The sequence below is a fragment of the Diceros bicornis genome, chromosome 33 (assembly GCF_020826845.1).
Source record: "Diceros bicornis minor isolate mBicDic1 chromosome 33, mDicBic1.mat.cur, whole genome shotgun sequence".
Lineage (NCBI taxonomy): Eukaryota > Metazoa > Chordata > Mammalia > Perissodactyla > Rhinocerotidae > Diceros > Diceros bicornis.
In genome coordinates, this window is record NC_080772.1 from 36,195,365 (window position 1) to 36,220,137 (window position 24,773).

Genomic DNA, 24,773 nt, shown 5'->3' on the forward strand with positions numbered 1-24,773 from the left:
TGGCGTAGATATGTAATACCTCAGTTAACCCATATTATTTCAGAATTGAATATTTTGTTTCACCTATTTTTATGCTATTTTTGTGCTGGAATAAGCATTTGCATAGAACCTCTTTTTTAGTACTCATACTTATTTGTCTTAATCTCATAGCTGAGGGATAGTAACTGCTAACATTTTGATGAATTTTGTTTACGTGTATAAGTGTATAACAATTGGGATCATATTCAGTTTCATATTCTGCTTAGTTCTCTTAATGTGCATTTCCCTGTATAATAATTCAGTGGTAATGTGCATTTCCATGTATAATTCAGTGGTATTCTTTGAAAGCTGATTTTAGTAGTTTTATAAAATTTTATCATTTACTGTAATTTTTTAAAACCGTGCTATTGTTGCCATTTAGATTGTTTTCAATTGTTCTATTAGACTGTACTGAACCTTCATATAAAGATTATAATTATCTTCCATACAAAGATTATAATACTTATCTGCCAAAATGATTGTTGTAGGAAGGTTGTAATGTCAATATACTTTGAAATGAAACTCTTATAAAATATATAAACTTAAAGTTGTCTCTTATGATTTAGTTGAGCAGAATATGCCCAGAGGAACAATAAAACTTTATAAACATTCATACATTTCTGAAGTCAGTGGCTTAAGAGATTGTAGCAGTAGCATCCTGTATGCTGTGGGCAGTCAGTAGATTTTTTTGGATAATTGAAAGGTGTATTTGCCAGGGCTGCCGTACCAAAATACCACAGGCTGAGTAGTTTAAACAACAGAATTGTATTTTCTCACAATTCTAGAACTAAAAGTTCAAGATCAAGGTATTGGCAGGGTTGATATCTTCTGAGGACTCTCCTTGCTTAGATGGCCATCTTCCCTTATATCCTCATACGGCCTTCCCTCTGTGCATGTGTCTGTGTCCAGATTTCCTCTTATAAGGACACCAGTCATATTGGGTTAGGGCCACCCTAATGACTTCATTTAACTTAATGACCTCTTTAAAGATCCCATTTCCAAATAGAATCACCTTCTGAGGTACCAGGGGCTAGGACTTCAATATATGCATTTCTAGGGGGGCGGGGGGGGGACACAATTTAGCCCCTAACAAAAGGTAAGTAAATTAATTTAAACAATTAAACTTGTGATAGAATCATAGTGCTTTAATGGTAGAAGAAACCTATGGCATTAATCCTGGTCACTCATTTTATTGATAAAATAACTTAATGTAAGTGACTTGCTCAAGAACACAAGTACTTGTGGAGTTATGACTAGAATACAGGTTTTCTGATTCTTACTGCTTAATTTTGATTAGAAGTAATAGAAAATTAATACGGTTCGAGACAGTCTTGTAGAATTTAAAAATACACTTATAATTGATAAAATTCTTGGTTGCCTTTCATTTAACCTCTTGGACTCTAGATTTTACTTAGGTATCAGTTGAATGAGCTCTAGTTAAATTTTGGGGGTGTTGTGGTATTTACTTTTAAAAGAAGCAAACAAATAAGAACTGTTTAAGAACAAAACAATAACCCAACTAAAACATGACGACATAGTGATGAATAAAGATACTCAGTGCTAAAAACATTCCCTGTCTCCTCTGTCAAGTTAGAATTCACTCACCAGCCTGGGAGGCAAGGTTATTATAAAAAGGTATTGTGTTTTGGAGGTGTGCTGTATCGAGAAGATGTTTGATGACATGCGCCTTAAATGAATAGAATCTGTATGCTTGTATAAAAGGCTGCAGTGGAGGGATATTCCAGGGTTATGTCTCTGTCGCACACTTGTTTACAGAGAACAGATTTTTAAGGGATGAAGTGGGAGCGGAATCTCCTGACAGGAAATACAAGTAGACGGAGGTTTTAGGTCTTGTGACAGTGAAAGAAGAGAACAACATTGCAAGCTGGTCTGGGCTTTAAGGAGCCCTGGATCTGGCATGCTGAAAAGTTCCAATATGGTTTCTGGCAAGACACTTTAAAAAAAAGTCTGTGGTATGAATAGTAGACAAGATAAAAGTCCTTAAAGGCAGATTACAACATGCAGGGGGTAACTGGAACCAGAAGTATTTGTGGGGGCCATGATATTCTAGGGTCATGTTAGCGATGTAGGGACATGGTTTGGTCATGGTAGGAAATGTAAGAATTTGAGATGGCCCTTATAAAATCTGTAAATCACAAACATAATGGAATTAATGAGCAGCTTGAAAGCAGAGACTGTCTTATTCGTCTATATTGTTCAGTGCTTTTCACAGTCAACAGCCAGAGGTTTGAATTTTAGGAAATTTGCTTATCCAAATAAAATCTTACTATAGAATCTTACTGTGTGTAAAGCATACGGCAGTACTGGACTACTCAAGCATGCACATACACACAGTGACATCCCTTTAGCTCTTGTTACCCCCACGGTTCCTGAATTAACTTCTTGGGACGCTCTTTCTCAAACTGTTTTGAAAACCACTTGGCTAGAAGCACAAATCCAACTCCTGCTTTTAACACCTTTAACACCTAGAGTCTTAATTCAGTGTTAATTTCCACTTAGAGCTTACTATATACTCTGACTGCTCTGTCCAGCTCGTCTTCTCCTGATCTTCTGAGTATCCTTTGCTTGTTCTCCTTTCAGAAGAGCAATGTCTTTGTCACTCATCACTTCCTTCATATTTTCAATAATTTTACATTTGTTTAGTGTGTCTTTATATTTAATTCTTTAACATACATGGAATTATTATGGAGAATGGTGTAAAAAAGTAATCTAAGTGAATGTTCTCCTCTTGCTACCCAGTTTTTTCCACGGTATTAATTTTTCTTATCACGTGGATGGATTTGGCCCACTAACATTTTGTGTTCCACTTGTGTAGCAGGTTCTCCCCCTTTTTTTTGTCTTGACAATGATGCAGGCTCTGTAGTGAACTCATTATTTTTGTCTAAATGCTATTGGAATGTAACTTTTTCTTCACTACCCTTATCTTTCAACATAAGTTTACTTAAACTTGCCCTAAATCCTTTCTGGAATAGGGTGGCGGTATAATAAATAATCAAATAAAAACATAAACTAGTTGTAATAATCATCTATAACTGAAGAAACTTTGAATATCATTCTGATGTAGGAATGAAGTTTTTCCTATAGGTAATGGTCCAACTTTCTCTTATCCTAAACTGGTGTTTATGGTTGCTGTATATACCTTACGTGACTCTTACTCCTTCTTTCATTAGTATTGGAGCTGTATGTTAGATATTTCTGTTTTATTGGGCACATGTTTATATTAGAACCACTTAAATAAGGATGATCTACCAAGGATCTTGTGAAGAAGGCAGAAGGGAGCACCAAGAACGACAGTCTGAGTAACAGCACGGATTATAATTTGCGTTGCGACTTGTCCTGACCATAATCTTGATTTCTAAACTTTTTAAATGTATTCTTGTGTAATCCCAGTACCACTGAATTTTATTGACACACTCTTTTGGTGTTTTGGATCTTTATGTAATTTTCTTCTGTCTTCAGAATGAAAAGTTAGACTTATTCTCACAGTTCTCTAAAAGCGGCTGTTCAATAGAACTTTCTGCGATGGTGGATATGTTCTCTATCTGTGCTGTCCAGTATGATAGTCGCTGGCCACATGTGACAACTGAGCGTTTAAAATGTAGCTAGTACAACTAAGGAGCTTAATTTTAAATTCTCATTTTAATTAACTTGAAACAGCCACATGTGGTTAGTGGCTCCCATGTTGGACAATGCAGCCTGCAACTTTTTTTTTATTGTTTGAATTACAAAATCAGAGTTTATTCCTGTTTTTCAAAAAAGTAAGCTTTCCTTTCCTTTTGCCTGCTTATTTTATCTTTCTCTTTTGTGAAGTTTTAATTTTTATCAGTAGCTGTCAGGTTATCTTTCATGTAAGGGTCAATTCTGGAAGCTTCTTAGTGTATTTTCTTAATTGCTAGTCTGAAATCTATATTCTATTTTAGAAAAATTTCTGAATTTCTCCCCCATTATGATTCTCTGCCTTCTGTTGTTTGTGTTTCTTCTGGCGTCCTTATTGATATAATTTAGTCCTAATGATCTTTTTTCCTAGGTTTGTCTCCTGTGTCATCAGTTTGCTTGGTCTGTATTTGTTTTGATTATTTGTAACTCCTTTCTTTGTTGCCTCCAATGTTGTTTTTAAGTTTTCATGTTTACCATTGTATTTCTAGTTTTTAAAAAATATGTAATTTCTTTTATAATAGTTCTTAAGATTGTATTTAAAAGTCCTCATAGCATATGTTGATCAGTAAATCTTATTTCATTTGCCTAAGATTTAAAAAATTTTTCCGTATAACTTAAGGATTTATCCTTTTGACCTCTGCAGTCTTTTAAATCAGACCCGAATTGCTTTTTTTAACTTTGTTTTCCCGTTTGCTAACAGCCAGTAAGACTTATTTTTCATTTCTTACCATTTATGATTGTTTAAATAAAGATGCCTTTGTTGTTTTGATGTTTGGTTCAAAGCTTCCTGTCTTCCCAGAAGTTGCATATTTTACCTTTTATATGCTCTGATAACTTGACAAAAGTTAGAAACCCATAAAGTTGTTGTTTTTTAACTTCTTTGGATTTAGGACTTTTCTTCATTAAAGGAACATTTGTTGAGTTTAAGAAAGAAACGTATAAAGAAGACACAGTTTCTGATCACTCCCCCACTTCCACCGTAGTATGAATTCAACAGTCTCCCATATCAAAATGCATTTTGCAATTGTCAAGGTCATTGTTCCTCTTCAGATTTATGAGGCTAATTCCTTCCTGTACTCATGGCCCTGACATTTTCTTCTCATAAATTCATGTTTTTACATATCGTTTCTCCTGATATATTTGGGGTAAGATTGGAGTATTCATTCATTTGGTTAGCTGTTTCTTCTATTTTTGAAGATGTTTACTTCTTCAGCCTTCATAATGTAATATGCATTGTTATAGCCATCCATAGCCTTAAATAAAACCCACAACTAGCCCAACATAAAATCATCGTATTTTCCCGGTAAAAATCCAACTGCAACTTACTGGGGAAATTTCTCCTCTTCTTCCTATTTTAATCCTAGTGAGCCTTCAAGGCCTTAACCTTCCTTGGTTTCATGTGATAAGCCTAGTGGGTAGGGTCCAAAGCTTTTGCTCATGCAGTCCTCTAATATATTGACTCAAAACTTCTGTGGATTTAAGCCCTCATTTGCGCCTCAGTTAACCTTCAGTGTTGCGTTCAGATCATTTGAATACCATTCTAAATTGTAGAAGTTATTTAATTGGCTCTGCAGAGATGTGTGGTATTTTTCGCTTTCTTTTCTTTATGTCACCAGCATTAGATACTGATATCTGAGGTATATTTTTTTCCTCTCAACCACACAATTTTTTAAGTTGCAAAGGAAAAATCCCTCTGTTGTCAAAGAAACAAAGCTGGACACTAGTTAAAGTGGTAAGGACAGGGCCCGCCTGGCAGGGTAGCAGTTAAGTGTGCGCGCTCTGCTGCTGTGGCCTGGGGTTCGTAGGTTCGGATCCCGGCCGCGCACCGACGCACCGCTTGTCAAGCCATGCTGTGGCGGCGTCCCATATAAAGTAGAGGAAGAGGGCCAGCCCCGTGGCTTAGCGGTTAAGTGCGCGCGCTCCGCTGCTGGCAGCCCGGGTTCGGATCCCGGGATCGCACCGACGCACCTCTTCTCCGGCCATGCTGAGGCCGGGTCCCACATACAGCAACTAGGAGGATGTGCAGCTATGACAGACAACTATCTACTGGGGCCTTGGGGGAAAAATAAATAAATAAAATCTTTAAAAAAAAAAAAAAACAAAAATAAAGTAGAGGAAGATGGGCAAGGATGTTAGCCCAGGGCCAATCTTCCTCCACAAAAAGAGGAGGATTGGCATTGGTGTTAGCTCAGGGCTGATCTTCCTCTCACACACACAAAAAAACTGATAAGAACAGAGGTTAATCAATAATATACTATTGGAATAAGGAAGCGAGTCCAGCTTGAACTGAACTCAACTTTACCTTGGACAAAGGTGACTGGGTCTTTCAAAGGGAGAATGGGGAGAGGGGAGCAAGCAGATGCTGGGTAGAGTCAGGGAAGTGAAAAATTAGGGTTGATCAGCGTAAATGTGGTTAGGCCAGCTTTGCTAGTTAGAATTCCGTTTTCCCATAGACTGGGAGACCCTGTCTTTCCTGATGATTATGTTTCGGAGGAATGGCTTTCAGGTCCTTGGGAAAGACACTCCTGAGTTATAGGAGATAACATGTGCATCTCAAAGGGCCAGGAGGGATTCACCGTTGTAAGCTGTTTGTAATGCATGCTGTAAGAAGGCGTGGTCAGGGGCCATCCCAGGTGTTGGCTGGGACATGGTAAATTCTTTTCGCAGGCCTGAGCTTTCTGAGGCAGGCACTGTATAAGTGGGGCTGGGGTGATCCCAGGGATGCAGCCTTGAGCTGTTAGAAACTATGTTAGTGTTTGTTCAAGTCTTTTAATGTTTGGGGGATGGCGGTGGACGAAATCATTCATGCTGAGTTTGCAGTGTTTATAGGCCAAGGTTGAGGCCAAGTCGAGAAGAGGCTCCGAGGAGGCTCCTGGAGTTTAGTTAAGGAGAGAATTTTGTCACTGTATTCGTGGGTAGGAAGATGTGTAGCTAATTCCCATGCTGGAGTGTATACGTTTTGTATTTCAATTTTGCGGCTGACAGAGCCACTTTAAACATTCCAGAGCAGTGTCAGATGACTGCCATTCGAACACTGGGAATTACACTGAGTTTTTAATGATGTTAGTTGAACCCAGAACTTGGCTTTTGTGAAGGAAAGCATTTTGAAATCCCTTAAGTTCAGTTCAAATTGACTTATGTTCAAAATGCTTTACAATGACCATTTATCTCTTTCCACTGAATGGTAGGGAAACACAGCAGAGAAATGTGTCAGTTATGATAGAAGACAGAGCATAGTCAAATTTAATTTTATTTAAAAATTTGCTTTAGCCTATTTACTTAGGTATTACTAGTTACTTGTTTAGTTTACTAAGTCTTAAGTTCTCTTTTTTATATTCACTTGCTTTCAGTACAAAGATATTTTACAGCTGAGGTTTTAAACAAACTGTGTCTTTATATCTGTAATATAAGTGCATTTCTATTCTTTAGAAAGGTTTGTAGGGTTGGAATTACGGGGTCAAAGGGAATGAGCAGCTTTAAGCCTCTAGCTCTGTATAGCTGTCCAGGTGCCTTCCTGAAGGCTTATGTTAATTTGTGTGCACAATACAGCATGTGTGAGTGCCTATTTGGAAATATTGGCCACACTGATAGATAAAAAGGTGAAGCTTTTTATCGAAACATTTCTTTGATTATTAATGTAGTCAGGTGTTTATTGCTTGTTCATATTTCATAATTTGTGATTGTCTTATATTCTTTGTACATTTTTCTATTGGTTTGTTTTTTCACTGATTTATAAGAGCTCTTACTTTTTTCTCCTTGTTCATCATTTGCCTCTGTATTTTTTATCCTCAGTTTTGATTTATAAAAGTTTAATATTTTTTCAGTCATTAAAGTTTATTCATCTTCCGTTGTTTGTAGTGCTCAGAGAATCCTTTCTAATCCTTGTGTTTGATAGTTATCTATTTTGTTCTTGCACATTTATTACTTTACTTTTACTTTAATTCCTTCTGTAAATTCTGAAATTTATTTTATCACATGATAGGAGATAGGGATTTCGTGAGTTATTGCACTTTGGCTCATAGTATGATGTAATAGAAAGACTTAGGAATCGGAAAACCTGGTGATTCTCAGCCTGTTGCTTACAAGCTTTATAACCTAATGCACTCGTTTTTTCCCTAAAATTCTACTATAATCATATTTATGTGTATGTTGGCCAGCCTTCACAATGCTCCCAAGCATTCCTACCTTCTGGTGTTTCACACCTCTATGGAGTCCCCTCCCCCACTGAATCAGACGCAGTCTGTGTGCCAAACAGAGTATGGCGGAAGTCATGGTATATGACCTCCAAGACTCGATCGAAGAAGGCATTCCAGCTTTGGCCTTGGTCTCTTGGATTCACTCAAGGGGAGACGAGTTACCATTGTGAGGACTCAAGAAGCCCTGTAGAGAGGCCTAGATGAAGGGGAACCGGGCCGCCTCTCAGGCCTAGATGGAGGGGAACCGGGCTGCCTCTCAGCAGTCAGCACCAACTTGCCCGCTACCTGTATGAACCACTTTTTAAGCAGATTTTCCAGCCCCACCCCCGAATTCCCCGCCCACAGAAACTATGTGCAATAATAAGTGGTTATTGTTATTTTAAGTGACTAAGTTTTAAATAATTTGTTACTTAGCAATAGATAATATAGTGTGCAAGCAATTTCTAAAAGTAGCTTCAGAATGTGACTGAGCTAAATCTAAATCTGTGAAACAACTTAAAAACCAAGATTTTTGAAGATCTTTTGTTTTCTATGGGGACAGAAAGAGCATTTGTTTTCGACAAATCCATGATTACAGGATAAATTTTCTAGTTATATACCTAGCTTCCCAGAGACTCAGATTGTTCTGTTACCCTATTAAAACTAAGGAAGAATGTCTAGGAGGTAGGAAAAATCAGCTTGTGTCAGATAGGGAAGCTATGTGACTGAATTAGGTGGACAAGATCTCTGCTCTATTGGAGACTTCAGTTTAGTTAGGGAGGTAAACTCCCCCCCCCACCCCCCCACCCCCATTCTGGTGGTAAGTCCGATGAAGGAAATAAGCAGAGTAATGTCAGGGAGGTCTGCCTGAGGCTGGCCAGGGCTCATCCTGCCTTCCCAGAGTACAGTACCTGGCACACACTGGGCACTCAGGTATTGAATGGAGGACTGTGTCTGAGTTAGGTTGTCTATACTGTAATTAGAATAATACCCTCACACCCCCCACCACGTACATACCCATGTAAATGGAAATTATTTATGTGGTAATCCTCCCAATTTTATGATTCAAAAATATTATACGCCAATCTTCCATGTTTAGCATTGTGAAAGACTTGACGGTATAATGGCCTTGCCCTGCAGAACAACTAGGTCCACAAGTTTTTGTGGCACTGATGCGTTTTGCAAAGAGGCAGAGGTGGTCTCCAAGGCCCCCCTTCTTCCGAAAAAGAAGGCAAAGAAAACCTTATGAACTGGAGTTAAAATAGTGAATAGCCACTTTAGGGTACTGAGCTTTTGGCTAACAGCCAGATAGGAGCTGAGCTTGGACTCCTGTGGTCTAGACACTTGGAGGTGCCCTCAAACCACTGGCGGAGTTAGAAACAGACCCTGACTATACTAAAGCCCAAAGATTACCCTTAGACTAATATCAGAGAATGAACTCACCATCAAAGATTACAAATTACAGGAACAAGACACCATAAGCAGGGATTGGCAAATGTTTTTTGTAAAGGGCCAGGTAGGAAATATTTAGGCTTTGCAGGCTATATCGTCTCTGTTGCACCTGTTCAACTCTGCTATTGTAGCAGGAAAGCAGTTATAGGAAATATGTAAATGAATGAGCATGGCTGTGTTTAAATAAAACTTTATTTACAAAAACAGCTTGATGGGCCAGATTTGGCCGGCAGACCATAGTTTGCTAACCCCTGGAATACAGGTTGGAATAGGGTAGATATTTTAAGAGATAATGGCTGTAAGTTGGTGAACAATAATGAAAAATAAGAATCCATAGATCCATAATATCCTGAGAAAGTCATGCCTAGATACGTCACAGTGAAATGCGTGACACCAAAGACCAAAAAGCAGCTATGGAGAAAAACAGGTTGTTTGCAAAGATTTATAAATTAGTATTGCAGAATTAGCCGTAATAGGAGAAGATAATGGGAAAATATCTTCAAGGAGTTGAGAGAAGATCATTATCATTGTAAAACTGCATGCCCAGCAAATCTTTCGAGGGTGAGAATACTCGAAATAACTTAGATTAAAAAATGAGAGAATTTACCAACCATGAGACCTACACTAAAGGATTTTGAAAGGCTGTTCTTTAAGAAGCTACTCAAACAGCTAAATATTTTAGGAACAAGAGCCAAACCTCCAAATTCCGGAAACTTTAAATGGAGAGAGATGACAAGAATGAAATAGAATGGTGGTCAATATACTCTTCTTCACATATAGATTATTAGAATCTAGATAAAGTTGAAATTCATGCTTTTGTAACTTTATGGGGGTTTGAGGGCTACTTTTGTACTCCCCCTAGTTTCTTTAATTATTTTTATTAATGTCATTTTTGTGATGTGGAGTGAAAATGAAGCTTAGGTTGGTGCAAATGGTTGGGGTAGGAATTCCGTAAGGTCCTCTTTTTTTTTTATTTTTTTTTATTTTTATTTATTTATTTATTTTTTATTGATGTTTTAATGGTTTCTAACATTGTGAAATTTTGGGTTGCACATTTTTGTTTGTCCATCACCACATACATGACTCCCTTCACCCCTTGTGCCCACCCCCCACCCCCACTCCCACTGCCCTGGTAACCACAGTCCAGTTTTCTCTGTCCATGTGTTGGTTTATATTCCACATATGAGTGAGATCATACAGTGTTTGTCTTTCTCTTTCTGGCTTATTTCACTTAACATAATACCCTCCAGGCCCATCCATGTTGTTGCAAATGGGACGATTTTGTCTTTTTTTATGGCTGAGTAGTATTCCATTGTATATATATACCACATTTTCTTAATCCAATTGTCAGTCGAGGGACACTTAGGTTGCTTCCACTTCTTGGCTATGGTGAATAATGCTGCAATGAACATAGGGGTGCATAAGCCTCTTTGGATTGTTGATTTCAGGTGCGTTGGATAGATTCCCAGTAGTGGGATGGCTGGATCATAGGGCATCTCTATTTTTAATTCTTTGAGGAATCTCCATACTGTTTTCCATAGAGGCTGCACCAATTGGCATTCCCACCAGCTGTGTATGAGGGTTCCTGTTTCTCCACATCCTCTCCAACATTTGTTGTTTTTTGTCTTGGTGATTATAGCCATTCTAACAGGCGTGAGGTGGTATCTTAGTGTTGTTTTGATTTGCATTTCCCTGATGATTAGTGATGTTGAGCATCTTTTCATGTGCCTCTTGGCGTAAGGTCCTCTTTTATTACATTGTTCTTAAATTTTTTGCAAAGAATTCCTATCCAGCAATTAGTCATTTCAGATTTTTTTGTCTTGTGTTTTCTGTACTTGGAGAATTAGTCAGTATGCTTATGCTGCACATTTGGTAAATGGACAAAAAAAAAACCAAACCAACTTGTTAAATATAGGAAAGACCAAAGTCAAGGACTTGATCTAAGAAGTGAAATGTTCCATGATTTCAAAAGAAATCGCTGCAGAAAGCCAGTGAAGATCAGATTGAAGTAATTGGCCTTATTTTGTATAATAAAGGGATCACTAATAACTTTTAATATATATTCTGTGGGAGAGAAGTTGAAGCGAAATGAACTTGAGTTTAAGAACTAGATATCCTAATAATAGGAAGGAAATATTTGGTTTTATATAAAAAAGAAATAATAAACTGTTGTCACAGTACTTACCATTTATTGAGCGCCTACCATGTGTCAGGTGTGGTGCCAAGAGCTTTCTGTATGGTTTTGCATTTGGACCTTATGACAATCCCTTTAGTTTGATGCTCTTATCTCTATTTTGTAGTGAGGAAACTAAGGCTTAAAGTTGTTTGACCGCTTAGTCAAAGTACAGCTGGAAGTAGCAAAGCTAAAATTAGTAACCAAACCACCTGACTCGCATGCAGAATTTTTCCCTCAACCACATCTTATGTGGTACCTTGGGCTGAAGAGCAGGTTTCGGCAATTGCTGCATTATTGTCTAGATATGTTTCTATGTCCTCTGAGGTCTGTACTGTGCAAAGGAGCAGTTACAGATGATACTGAAAGCGTGGGGGTGGGGAGGAGTTATGCAATGAGGTGTGAAAGGGCGTGATCCTGGTGTCGTGTAGAAGGGTCTGCTGGTGAAAGTGCAAGTAACTGCTTCCACACACAGACGCCAGGCACTGAATTAGACTAACTCTTGGTATGTAGTTTGGATTTCTAAAACATTTTTGTATGTGGCAAGAGCTTTTAAATTTGGATCGTTTTTTTCCTAGTGGAAAGAGTGAAAGAACAATTAAAACTTTCCTTGGAAAACAAGAATGGCATAGTGCAAACTGGTGAATTAACAGTTGTGCTTGATGGATTGGTGATTGAGCAGGAAAATCTAACAAACTGCAGATCATCTCCAACCAGTAAGCTAACTTTATGTTTTTTTAAAATTTGAAGGAAAAAAAATCAGCAGGAAGTATATAAAAACCTAGTTTCTTTCTTTCTTGTTGTTCAGTAGAAATACAGCAAAATGGTGATGCCTTACATGAAAATGGAGAGCCTTCGGCCAGTGCAACTACCAGGTAGAATATTTTATTTTAGTATTTGTGGCAGAGTAATATAACATTTCCCATATGTGAAGTTTGTAATTTTAACCTTAGTTTGCCATAGAATTTAAAGCTCATATCTAAACACGTCATTTGGTTGAATTCTTGCAAAAGTAGTTTTTAAAAAAATAACAGCTTTATTGAGATATAATAAATATATCATAAAATTCACCCTTATAAAGTATACATTTCAGTGTTTTTTAGTATAATCACAGAGTTGGGTAACCATTACCACTATCTAATTTCAGAACATTCTCATCACCCTCAAAAAGAAACTGTTCCCACAAGCAGCAGTCTCTCCCCGTTCCTTTCTCCTCCCAGCTCCTGTAGCCACTAATCTACTTTGTCTTTATGGATTTGCCTATTCTGGTCATTTCATATAAACGGAATCATACAATATGTGACCTTTTGTTACTGGCTTCTTTTCTTTAGCATACGGTTTATCCATGTTGTAGTATATATCAATACTTCATTCTTTTTCATTGGAAATGGCCTTTTAAAATCTGTATTTAGGCATATTTTATCAGTAAATAAATAGAGTCAGATAATGTGGGAAAATGAGTATCTCACTGCTATCTGAAGTGGCAGCTTCCTGTAGATCACTAGAAGAGAGGTGCTCCACAGATTGTGGCCTTCCTTCAGAAATCAGCTGGTCATTTCAAAAACTTCCTTGCATTTATGTTTGATGACAATTAATAGAGGCTTTCTATTTGAAATAATTTAAATTGAAATAAAAGCATGTAATAGACCAAATGTAATGGAATGAACACCTGAAAATATAAAAATATATTGCTCTAAAACTGACTTGTTGCATTTGAAAAAGCATGCTAGTATATGACAAAGTGTGACCTTTATTATAATCTACAGAGTAACTAATATCATTACTCCTAAATTACCATTAAATGATTCTCTTCAGAGCACTTAAACAGAGAATGTGTCTTCTAAATATATATTTGGCTTAAATAAATATATTAGTGTCCATATTATAATTTACGGGGTACAACAATAAGGTTGATTAAAATGTATTAGCATGTGCATATATGTGTCTGTTTTTATAATTTTTGAAATACAGTTTTAGATGGGTAAAGGAGCTTGAATCGTTACCAGTCTGAAACCTAATGTTTTGTTTATTAGGTAACCGCACGTTTTGAATTAAAGATTAGCTCTGCAGCACCAGGAGAACTTCAGATGGGTTCTTTCACGTGGGTCGCTGATCCGTGCTGAGTGGCTGGGGGTGCTTATTCAGATACTTACTGAGTGCCCATTGGTGCCAGGCGCCAGACCACGCACTAAGAGTATCAGCCCTGCTCCTGTGAAGTTTTCCTTCTGGTGGGATAAAGGTAGATAGGAAACAAGTGAAGACATAAGTTAGCTAGTTAGAGATAGTGATAAGAACTGTGAAGTCACTGAAACAGGGCAAGGTGACAGGAGTGGAAGGGAGCCTGTTTTAAGAGAGATGTCAGGGAATCATTTCTGAGGAAGTGCCATTCGAGCCAAAGTTAAAAAGCCAGAAAATGAACTGTGCATGCAGAGTTCTGAGGGCAGAGCACTCCAGGCAGAGGAAGTACAAGTGCAGACGCTGAGTTTATTTCTGCTTAATTTATGCTCTACAAATTCTTCTAAGTCTAGAAGATAATATTTAACCATTTTTTGATAATCCTGTAGACATTATAGTTTTACTGCCTGTATATAATAATTTGTAATAAACATTTGATGTCTTTTCAGCATGTTTTTCATATTCACTAAAGTTGATACACTGTATCGGCTGCAAGGGGAGCCAGGCAGAGCTGGGCAGAAATAGATCAGACTGAGAGAGGGGTGGGGACTGACCTTGAAAAGCTTTGCTGACTGTAGTAAGAAATCTAGATCTTGTTCCAAATACAGTGGATTTTAAGCAGGAAGGGGACGTGATCTGATTTATATTTTGAAAAAAACAGTAAGGCTGCTTTGTGGAGAACAGCAGCTGCAGGATGCCCTGTGTGTTTGGAAGAGCTCTCCTGATCACTCATATGATGTCACCCAATTCCCTAGCCACTGCCAATAAGATTTAAGTTACAGTTTTTATTAATTTATTTGAAGTTGATTTATACACTATAAATTCTTTTGACTCTGCAATATAATATTTAGCTTTTTCTGATCATGTATTCATTATTTTAAAGCCTAGTATATAATGATTTGTAATCAATATTTGAAGATTTTTCAGCTTATTTTCCAGTATTTGATAAAATTACACTAGTTTGGAATTGATTTTTATAAGTTTGAGCTTTTTGAAAGGAAGTTCAGAGCATTTTTAAAATAAAAATTAATATTGTTAGACTTAAATATTTAAAATGTACAGTGTGATCATTATTTTGAGGGGCTGAATTCATTTTGACCTGGTATATTTGTATATTTCAGTATATTTTTATCTGCTGGTGTGGTGTACTTAGAACTGAGAGTAATTGAAGCTCTAATTAATAAGAGCATGTCATATTTTTGTTCATTACTCTGTCTCATGACTTTGCTTGAATGCTAAGAACTTAGGAAATAGTTCTTATGAAAATTCCGATGAAAAGTTGTTTAATGTACTTAACTCGTTGAAGTAAAGCATCTTCTTTTAAAGGTTGGCTGTTGAAGGTACTAATGGAACAGATAATCATGTGCCTACAAGCACTCTCGTCCCAACCTCCTGCTGTTCATATGTAGTTAATGGAGAGAACACACCTTCATCTCCGTCTCAGGTTGCTGCCAGACCCAAAAATACACCAGCTCCAAAACCACTCACATCTGAGCCTGCCAATGACACTGGTAAGCATGGCTTTTTATGACACACTGTTTAAATGAAAGCTAATTAAATTTTATGTATCTGTGCCTACACTTCTCTTATTGTGCAGTCTTTCTTAATCTTCAGTTCTATAATAGGAATTTAAAAATTACAATGCCTAAAATTTTTTCTAATTATTTGAATTTTTCTAAATTATTAATGAAGGTATTCCAAAAATATAGAGAGCACACATTTCACTAAGCAAATACTTATGTGATAGCTAGATTCTTAGCCTTTATGCTATAAAAAATACCTATTTAATTCATAATATGAAATATATTTCCAGAAGAACTTTAGTGAATTCATTGATTTATCAGTAATGAATGGTTCCTTTAACTTGTCTTGCAGTATACAAATATTTATTTCTTGGCATGTAACTTAGTAGAAAAATGTACTGTGAGCTGATAAAACTCTCAGAAGGTTTTCTATTTTCTAAGGGTAAGTGTTATTCTATCGTAGAAGGAATGCCTAAGGAAGATTTCCTCTGTAATCCTGGTTTTCAATGGACTCAGCTGTAAAATTCATAAATTATTGTTTGTTTGATCTTTATGTATTAACTCTTTCAAATGAATCTCTTGAAACTCAAACATCTTATCACTTAAGATTACTAGGATATGTGCTGGGGCTGCAGTTGGAATCCTGGTCTTTTGATTCCAGAACACCGTATTCTTTCCTGTGTTTGTCTATTTATGAGAAAGTATTCAAAAGTAGAAACATGTAAAGAAGCAATTCAGTAATTAAGTGAAAATAGATGGATTTATAGGTAAGACAATTGTGTATTTATACCCAGGGTTGGGGGATATTTACCATGTGTTATCCTGAGAGTTTTTATAAACATGGGAACTGACATATGAATGGTTATTTACAAAATTTAAATTTGTTTATTAATGCTGCCCTTTTTTAAAATAAGATGGACTTGCAGATCCTAAGTACCCACAATAGGTAGAACTTTTTAGTCATTAATTTAAGGTGGCTCGAAAATGAACAGAAGATCAGTGCATATAACCAGGGTGAAATTAGTGAGCAAAGTGCATTTATTTTCTGATTCTGGCTTACTTTCTAGTATGAGCATTCGTCTAAGATTTCCGTTAGCAAAGTAGAAAAGGAAACATTATCTTAGATTATTCAGAATTGTCTCTAAATTAAGAACAGACCAGTTAAAACAGTTGATACTCCATCTTTTATAGATATATATGAAAAGACACCATAGTGTGAACATACTTAATAATTCCAAGGAAGTAAATACAGTAGTGAGTTTCACAGAACTCTGCCTTATATTGTCTATCCTAAATTAAATTTTACAGTTTTAAAAAATAGTCTGAGGAAATACCAGTAAGAAGGATCGATAATTTATTCTTTTAAAATACAACACATAGAAAAATGGTTTATGTGAATACCAGAGTTCTTTGCAGTAAAACATGAGTCCAATGCCTTTTGGCCAGAAGGGTTTTTAAGTTATCAGATATTTACCTATACCAGAAAACATGAAGAAAAAAGCCTAGTTATCCACTCATAAAAAAATTTCTGTTGTAAAACACTGTAACTTCTGCGAACTCTCCAAAGAGGTTATAAAAAAGAAAATACCCTTATGTGACCAAATGAATGAGTTGATTTGTTATATGGGATTATCATTGGATTCAGAGTGATAGATGTAATTTCCTTCTTTCTGGAAGTAGTTAGATAACGTGGCTAGTTATTTATTAAGTCCACTCCTGATTCATGAAAAGTGTAAGGATGTCAAATGCTCATTTTATTTTTTATTTTTTTAATGTCATAATAGTTTATAATGTGAGATTTCACTTGTACCTTATTATATGTCAGTCACCGTATAAATGCACCCCTTCACCCCTTGTGCCCACCCCCCAACTCCCTTTCCCCTGGTAACCACCAAACTGTTCTCTCTGTCCGTGTGTTAGTTTATATCGAATGCTCATTTTAGAAAGGCTTATACCACCATTTCATTCTTGTCATCACCCTCCATTTATAGTATATGGAATTTGGAGATTAGCTCTTCTTCCTAAAGTATTTAGCTGTTGAATAGATTGGTGCAAGTATCCGTTGACCACAGTTAGTTGCATGTTTTAGTGTTGGGCATGTTCAGATGTTGATGCAGAAGGGACTTACCGAGGCCACCTCATTGTAGAATCTCTTATTTACACTCTATGGCTTGTCAGATACTTTATAGACTCTTTTCCATTGGGAGTAAATTCACTTCCCACATTCTTACTTATTCTTGAGATTTCAAGGTGAAATAAAACACATATGTGAGGAACTAGAAATGAAGGCTCCATCGTAAATAATTCCCCTGACGTTACAATAACTGCAAGGAAACCTAAGACAATCAGAATAATAATGTTAATGTTTGTGCTGTGCATGTTCTAAACACTATCCATTTGCTGATATCACTCTCACAATAACTCTTTGAAATAGATCTGATATTTTTCACTTTTTTCTCAGGAAGGAACTGAGGCACAGGGAGGTGACAGCTGGGAGGTAGAAGAGCTGTAATTGACATCAGCTCTGTGGCTCTTAGCTCTCGGCTTTCCTGTTCATCTTGATGTGTGTGATTTTTATAGTGTCTCAAAGTTGTACTGTTCATCTTTTATACTATGATAGGCTTCAGATAATATTCCCCCAACCAACGTAGTGACTGTGTTTTCTCCTTCTCTGATTATTGTTGGTGACATCTGACAAAACAATTGAACTGTCATCACTCGATTGGCCGGTTTACAAAGCCTTCCGGAACCTAGTCTGTTGGTAGCAACCACTTAACCAGTGTCTTTTGTATGATCTGTCATCCCTTAGTAGGAGGATGAATTCAGGTATCTTTTCAAAGAATGGGCTAATCTGCTTTAAGGTGTTAGTGCAAAGATGATATTCCTTTTTTGAATGTAAACTTTAAAAATCCGTTTTCACTGTTTAAGTGGTAGTGGGGATGGGAGTGTACGTATTCTGTGTGTAAGACATTACATGCTCTTAATCCCTTACCTGCAATTCTAAACTCCTAAAATCTTTAAAAGCAAAAATTTTTTTTTGTAAACTCATTTGGTGACAAAATGACTAGAACTGACTTGAGGGTATTACAGTTTATCATGTTTACTGTGAGTATCTCTACATTTTGCTGCAGAAATATTGTGTTTAATTACAGTGTATCCTCCAAACATACTCAGGTAGTAGTGTAAGATACAGCATATGTGCTATACCATCTTTCTAAATTCCGGAAAGTTAGTGAGTTAACTTAACTGGAACACACTTTAGGTAAGAGATTGTGGGCCTGTGCCAAGCAGTTTAAGAAATGGTGTTTTTTCGCCAGAGACAGCATTGTCTATGAAGGCTTCCCTGCCCCACCCCCTGGTCTTTTGAGTCTTGATGAAGGGGATCCGTTCTATAACTTGAGTTCCTGTGAATATTGGCAGTTGTTTTAAGCTAAAATGGGAGGCAGTCATGATTGAAGAGAGTAGATGTGGCTTCTACAGGACTGGGTTCAAATCCCAGCTCTACCACTTAATGTGTTAACCGTGTGGCCTTGACAAATTTAACATCCTCAAAATTTATCTCCTCCATTTGTAAAAAGAGGATAATATTCAGTTAACTACCTTTTAGGATTGTTTTGAAGGTCAAGTGAAATAATAAATCTAAAACATCTACCATAGTCCTTGGACAGTGACAGGTATTTAAGAAAAATATTATTTTCTTTTCCACTTCTTCCCCCCTGCCCCTCACTTCTAGTGTGAAATGACTTTTTTCTAATATGTAATTATTGTTTTGTTAGTAAAATAGATTAGAGCTCAGTGTGATGAGTTTCAGACAGGGCTAACTGATTTCACAAGTTTATTAGATTTTTGTTTTTAACTTTCTATTTTTCAATAATTCTAGATTCACAGAAAGTTGCAAAGAGATATACAGGGAGGTCCCCTGCACCCTTCACAGCACCCCCAATGTTACCGTCTTTTATGACTATAATACAGTATCAGAATTGAGAAACTGGTAGTGACGCGGTCCACAGAGCTTGTTCACATTTCACCAGTCACCCCTGCTCTGTGTGTATGTGCGTGCACACAAGTTGATCCCATGTGGCTTCATATAGTTACCACAGCGATCACGATACAGAACTGCCCTGTCACCAAAGGCTCCCTCACGCCCTGCCCCCTTTATAGCCACACCTGCTTTCAAGTGTGACCTTTTTTTATTTTGGTGAGGAAAATTGGCCCTGTCTAACAGCCGTGCCCATCTTCCTCTATTTTGTGCATGGGGCCTCACCACAGCCTGGCTTGACAAGCACGTGAAACTTAACCACTGTGCCACTGGGCTAGCCCCTACACAAGCTGTTTTTTGTGTCAGACATTTAAAAAGGAATAAAAATGATATTCAGATACTCCAGTATTTCCACCTTTTTCTCTTTATTTGAATGAACTGTTGGAGTGAGGACAGATTCATGGTGTTATGAGATGTACGTATCATAAAGTCCATAGGATACTTGCTTCTCAAGGATTAAACGTGAGATTAGGGAGATCTGTCTTACAATCCAGAAGTCATAATGGCTGAAAATAAAGCTTGGGGTACGTTCAGTAAGAGACCGAGGGTGTGGTCTTATGTCTGTAGAGAAGGAAATGCTTTGCATGAGCTTCTACCATCGTACCTGTCACATAAGATTTTAGTAGTTTGCTTACGTCTAATTCTCCATATTCTGTCATGAGCAAGGAGCTTGTGATCCGCCCCCTTCCTTCCTTCCCTTTTGCTTTTGTCTTGTTTGTCAGTTTGTCCATTTAGTCATCCTTATATCCTGTCTTGGTTAACAGATGTTTATTTTGCAACTACTTTAGACTGCACACTGCCCAGTGGCTGGGGACATAACATCAGAGTTTCTCAGCTTTGGCGCTGTTCACGTCTTGGGCCAGATGATTCTTTGTTGTGAGTGGCTGCCCTGGGCGTAGCAGGATTACAGCAGCATTCCTGACCTGTACACACAAGAGGCCAGTAACATCCTCTCTTTGCCCAGTTGTGACACATCTCCAGACGTTGCTAAATGTCTTTTGTGGGGGGTGCATGTTTGTCCCCAGTTGAGAACCACAGATATGTATGAATAATGATCCCTCCAATCAAAGATGTGCTCCCCTTCCCCGCTCAGAAGTTCCCGTTATTAACGGCTTGCATTACTGTGGTACGTTTGTTACAATTAATGAACCAGTATAAATATTATTAACTGAAGTGCATAGTTTATTTCAAGTTCACTTTATGTTATATGGGTTCTGTGAGATTTAAGGGATGCGTGTTGTCACGTATCCACCATTACAGTATCATACAGAATTATTTCACCACTCTAAAAATCCCCTGTGTGCCACCTGTTCATACCTTTCCCCACACTCCTGGCAACCACTGATCTTTTTACTGTCTCTATAGTTTTGCCTTTTTCAGAATGTCATGTAGTTGGAATCAGACAATCTGTAGCCATTTCAGACTGGCTTTTTTCCCCTTAGCAATATTGAAGCTTCTGTTGTATGGATGTACCATACCACAATTGGTTTATCCACTCACCTGTAGAAGCATTTTGGTTGCTTCCAGGTTTTGGCAGTTGTGAATGAAGCTGATATAAACATTCACGTGCAGGTTTTTGTGTGGACTTAAGTTTTCAACTCAACTGAGTTGAGGACTGTGACTGCTGAATTATACAATGAACATGGTTATTTTTGTAAGAGACTGCCAAACTGTCTCCCGAAGTGGCTGTACCCTTTTTCATTCTAGCCATGAATAAGAATTCCTCTTGCTCTGCCTCCTTACCAATATTTGCATTTTGAGGAGAGTTTATTATTATTATTATTTTTTTTTAACAATACTGAATTTTCCCATTCTGAGATATTTTGTGTCTCTCCATTTAATCTGTGTTTTAAAATGTCTCTTGGTAATATTTTTTAGTTTTCTTCGGATAGGTCTTGAGTGTAATCTTGATGTTGAACGTGTATGTGGTCATTGTGCTGAAATGTTTTGGACAAATTGATTAATTGGTTCTAATGGTTTTTCACTTGATTCTTTTCTGTATTCTAAGTAAATAATCTTATCTTCTATAAATGAGTTTTACCATTTTATTTCCAATATTTTTCACTTCTTTCTTGTCTTATTGCAAATTGTCAATTATAATCAACAATTTTGAATTGGAGTGGTGATTATGATCTTCCTTGCTTTGTTCCTGATTTTAATTTGTTCCTGATCTTAATAGAAGTTCTTCTAATGTTTTTCCATTAATATATAATGTTTACTCTAGGTTTCTGATAGATAATCTAGATTATTCATGAATTTTCCTTGATTCCTCTTATCACGTGTTTTATCAAGACTTTATTGAATGTTTTTTGGTTTGTATTGAAAATAATCATATGGCTTTTATCTTTTAATATGTTAACATAGTCGATTTCTTAACATAATTTCCTAATATTGAACCATCTTTGAATTTATTCAGTTTCAGCTTTAGGGTTATATTACCTTCACAGAATAAGTTAAACTTTTTTTTCTTTTTCTCCCCTAATGTACTGTAACACTTTAAATAGCATGAGAGTGATCTGTTCGTTGAAGGCTTCATAGAATTTTCCCAAAAAAGCTAACTGGGACTGGTGCCTTCTGGGGGGACAGTGTTAGATCTTTCCTCAGGTTTTCCATTGTTACCCTGATTGGTCTTTTCACTTTTTTTTTCTCTTGAGTTAGTTTAGTTATTATAGTTCAGACTTACTGGTATGAAGTCGTACGTGGTATTCCTAATGTTATTCATGTTATATATTTTTCTTTCTAAAACTTGGCAAGGTATATTTTATGGTTTCTCCATCTTTGCTGATGAGTTAATCTGATACATTTGTTAAAAATACTGATTCCCAGACCCTTCCCTAGAGATTTCCCCTAGAGATTCAATAAGTCTAGATGGGAACTGAGATTTATACTTTGAACAAGATCCCACCTGGTTCTTATCAGGTAAGTTAGGAAATTCTGGTCTGTTTTATTAGTCTTTTAATTCTTTTCCTTCTACCATCCTCCATACCCCCCACCCCCACCCCCAGCTCTAGAATTGAATGCTAAGCTCATTTTTTGCCACTCTTTCTTATATCCTTGGATACATCTTTGGCCATGTCCAATAGCAGTTTGGTATAAGTGTTTTCATTGCCATTAATTTTCCTAAAGTTTGTAATTTCATTATTATTTCTTAACACAATAGTTATTATTATTATTATTTATCTTCTAAACAAATTCATTGTGGGTGGGAGAGAACTATCATTTTTATGGACATATAAGAATCAGTTTGCTTACCAGTAAAAAGGGAATAATGCTGGTGTCTGCCTCATAGCATTGTTCTGTGAGAATTAAATCAGATAATCCTTAAAAAGTGTTTAACATATTCTTCCAGACATTAGTAAACATTTCAGTTAAGTTGTATTTTGTTTTGTTTGTTTCTAGTTTTATTGAATTATAGTCAGAATGTGGCCTCCTGATTATGAAATTGAGGATTTTCCTTTTGTCCTTTACATATGTCAGCTTTCCTAAAAATTCTTAGAGTAATTGGATGGAGTACATACACAGTGGAAACTCAGAACTACGTCTCTAACTGTGTAATTTAGATCAAGTGTATTGATTGTGCTGTTAAATCTTTCATATACGGGCCGGCCCCGTGGCTTAGTGGTTAAGTGTGCACGCTCCGCTGTTGGCCGCCCGGGTTCGGATCCCGGGCGCGCACCGACGTACCGCTTCTGCGGCCATGTTGAGGCTGCATCCCACATACAGCAACTAGAAGGATGTGCAGCTATGACATACAACTATCTACTGGGGCTTTGGGGGAAAAAGAATAAAATAAATAAAATTAAATCCTTCGTATACCTAGTTAGTGTTTCTACCAAGGCTGCGTCTGTTATCTGCCTAGTTGTGCGAGAGGTGTGTTCACTTCTTCCTCTGTGATTTGTCTTTAATTTATTGATTCAACAAATATTTGTTGTTTTCATATGCCAGGAATTATGTAGCTGTTGGGAACACAAAATGCACAATTCTGACAAAGTTTTTGCACTCTGAACTGAATGAAAAAGACATAAAATGATTTCAGAACATGAGAGGCAAAAGAAAACAGTGTAATAAGTAGCCTAGGGTGAGGGTGGGGTGGGTACAACATTGAATAAGTTACTCGAGACTGCCTTTCCAAAGGTGTGGTGAGCATGGACTCTAAGTGGTGCGAAGAAGCCAGTCCTGAGATATCCTGAGCCCGTGGGAACAGGAAGTGCACGTCCCTGAAGTGGGAAGGAGTTTGCTCTGTTCAGGGAATGGAAGGAAGACCCTTGAGAAGTCAGGCGTAGCTGTGGAGCAGACTGTCCGGTCTCCGTCACGGGCTGTGGTCAGACACTGGACTTGATGCTGGTTGTAATGGTAATCCACTGGCATGTGTGAGTAGGGGAGTAAACAGATCTGTTATATGTTTGGAAAAGGCTACTTTGGCTGCAATTTGGAGAATGGGTTGCAGTTGGACGAGAGAGGCATCGGGCGGACAGGTGAGGGGCTGGTGCAGTAGTGTGAGCCAGCGTGATGGGGCAGGCGATGGTGGTCAAGATGCAGAACAGAGCCAAGAGCCCTCACTGTTGGGTTATTGCACGAGGGAAGGTTTCGCCTCGAGCAGCTGGATGGTGCTGTTTCATGGTTAATCTTCTTCCTCTGCTTCTAGCGGTTTGTGTTGCATGTGCTGTGTTTTAGTATGCACAAAGGTTTACGACTGTTTCTTGTTGGATTATCTTTGATCAGATATTCCTGTCTTCCCACTTAGTGTTGTTTCATTTTGACAAGACCGCTGCTAATCTTTTCTTTTGTGGAAATTAATTTCCACGCTACTGAAGAATAAAAATTAAATGAGACAATTCTTGTAAGTGAGCATCATAGAGGAGACACCAGAATTTAGTCTCTGTGCACATTCTCTTTTCTTCCTCCATGTTATCTAACAGTGTTGGGTACACAGCAGCTTTCTAAGTTTTTTATTTCTTGTATTTTGTCATTGATTGTGTTTCCCCCAAAGCCATTCTCTCCCCCAGGTTTGGTACAGAAATTCGTTGATTCTGTTCTTCTGCACTTACGGTTTGATTCCTTTAATAGTATACTCTTCTCTCCTGTCCACTATGTTAGTCTTTTCTTTCTTTAAAAATCTACCTGAAGAGTCCATTACTCTTAATTATGTCTCTGTCCCCCATTGATTTAGAATCTTGATGTATAATCTTCTAATAGATTTTGATCAGTAATCTCTTCTCTTTTCCATTTTAATTTGTCTCACTTTTATAGTGATACATAGTTGAAGTGGATCAATCACATTTAAAATGAAAATTAAGAAAATTGTATCACCAGATCCCAGTAGTAAGTTATTTCTTCAGAAAATGTATCTTTTTTGCAGTGCTCTGTAGTACTGTCTTCAGAATTAATGCTATTATATATTTCCCACTGTTGGCGAAAGAGTTCTTTTGATATTAGCTACAATTTGCATACTAAAAGGGAGATTGAAAGCCATCATATTTAAAGTTTTTATATAGCCCATGCAGACTTTCAGAATTAATAATTTGGAGGAAAAACATTTG

General features: G+C 37.2%; 1 protein-coding gene across 4 annotated transcripts in view; it reads left to right on the forward strand.

The window, feature by feature from the left end:
* Positions 1–24,773, forward strand: part of WWP1 (WW domain containing E3 ubiquitin protein ligase 1) — a 116,625-nt gene that overhangs the window by 39,541 nt on the left and 52,311 nt on the right. For 3 of the 4 annotated variants that reach the window (XM_058528971.1, XM_058528972.1, XM_058528974.1), the window contains 3 exons: positions 12,075–12,212; positions 12,305–12,371; positions 14,998–15,182. In XM_058528971.1, the coding sequence (XP_058384954.1) occupies positions 12,075–12,212; positions 12,305–12,371; positions 14,998–15,182 (390 nt within the window). The remainder of the gene's footprint in view (positions 1–12,074; positions 12,213–12,304; positions 12,372–14,997; positions 15,183–24,773) is intronic. The other variant, XM_058528975.1, reaches the window with a different exon arrangement.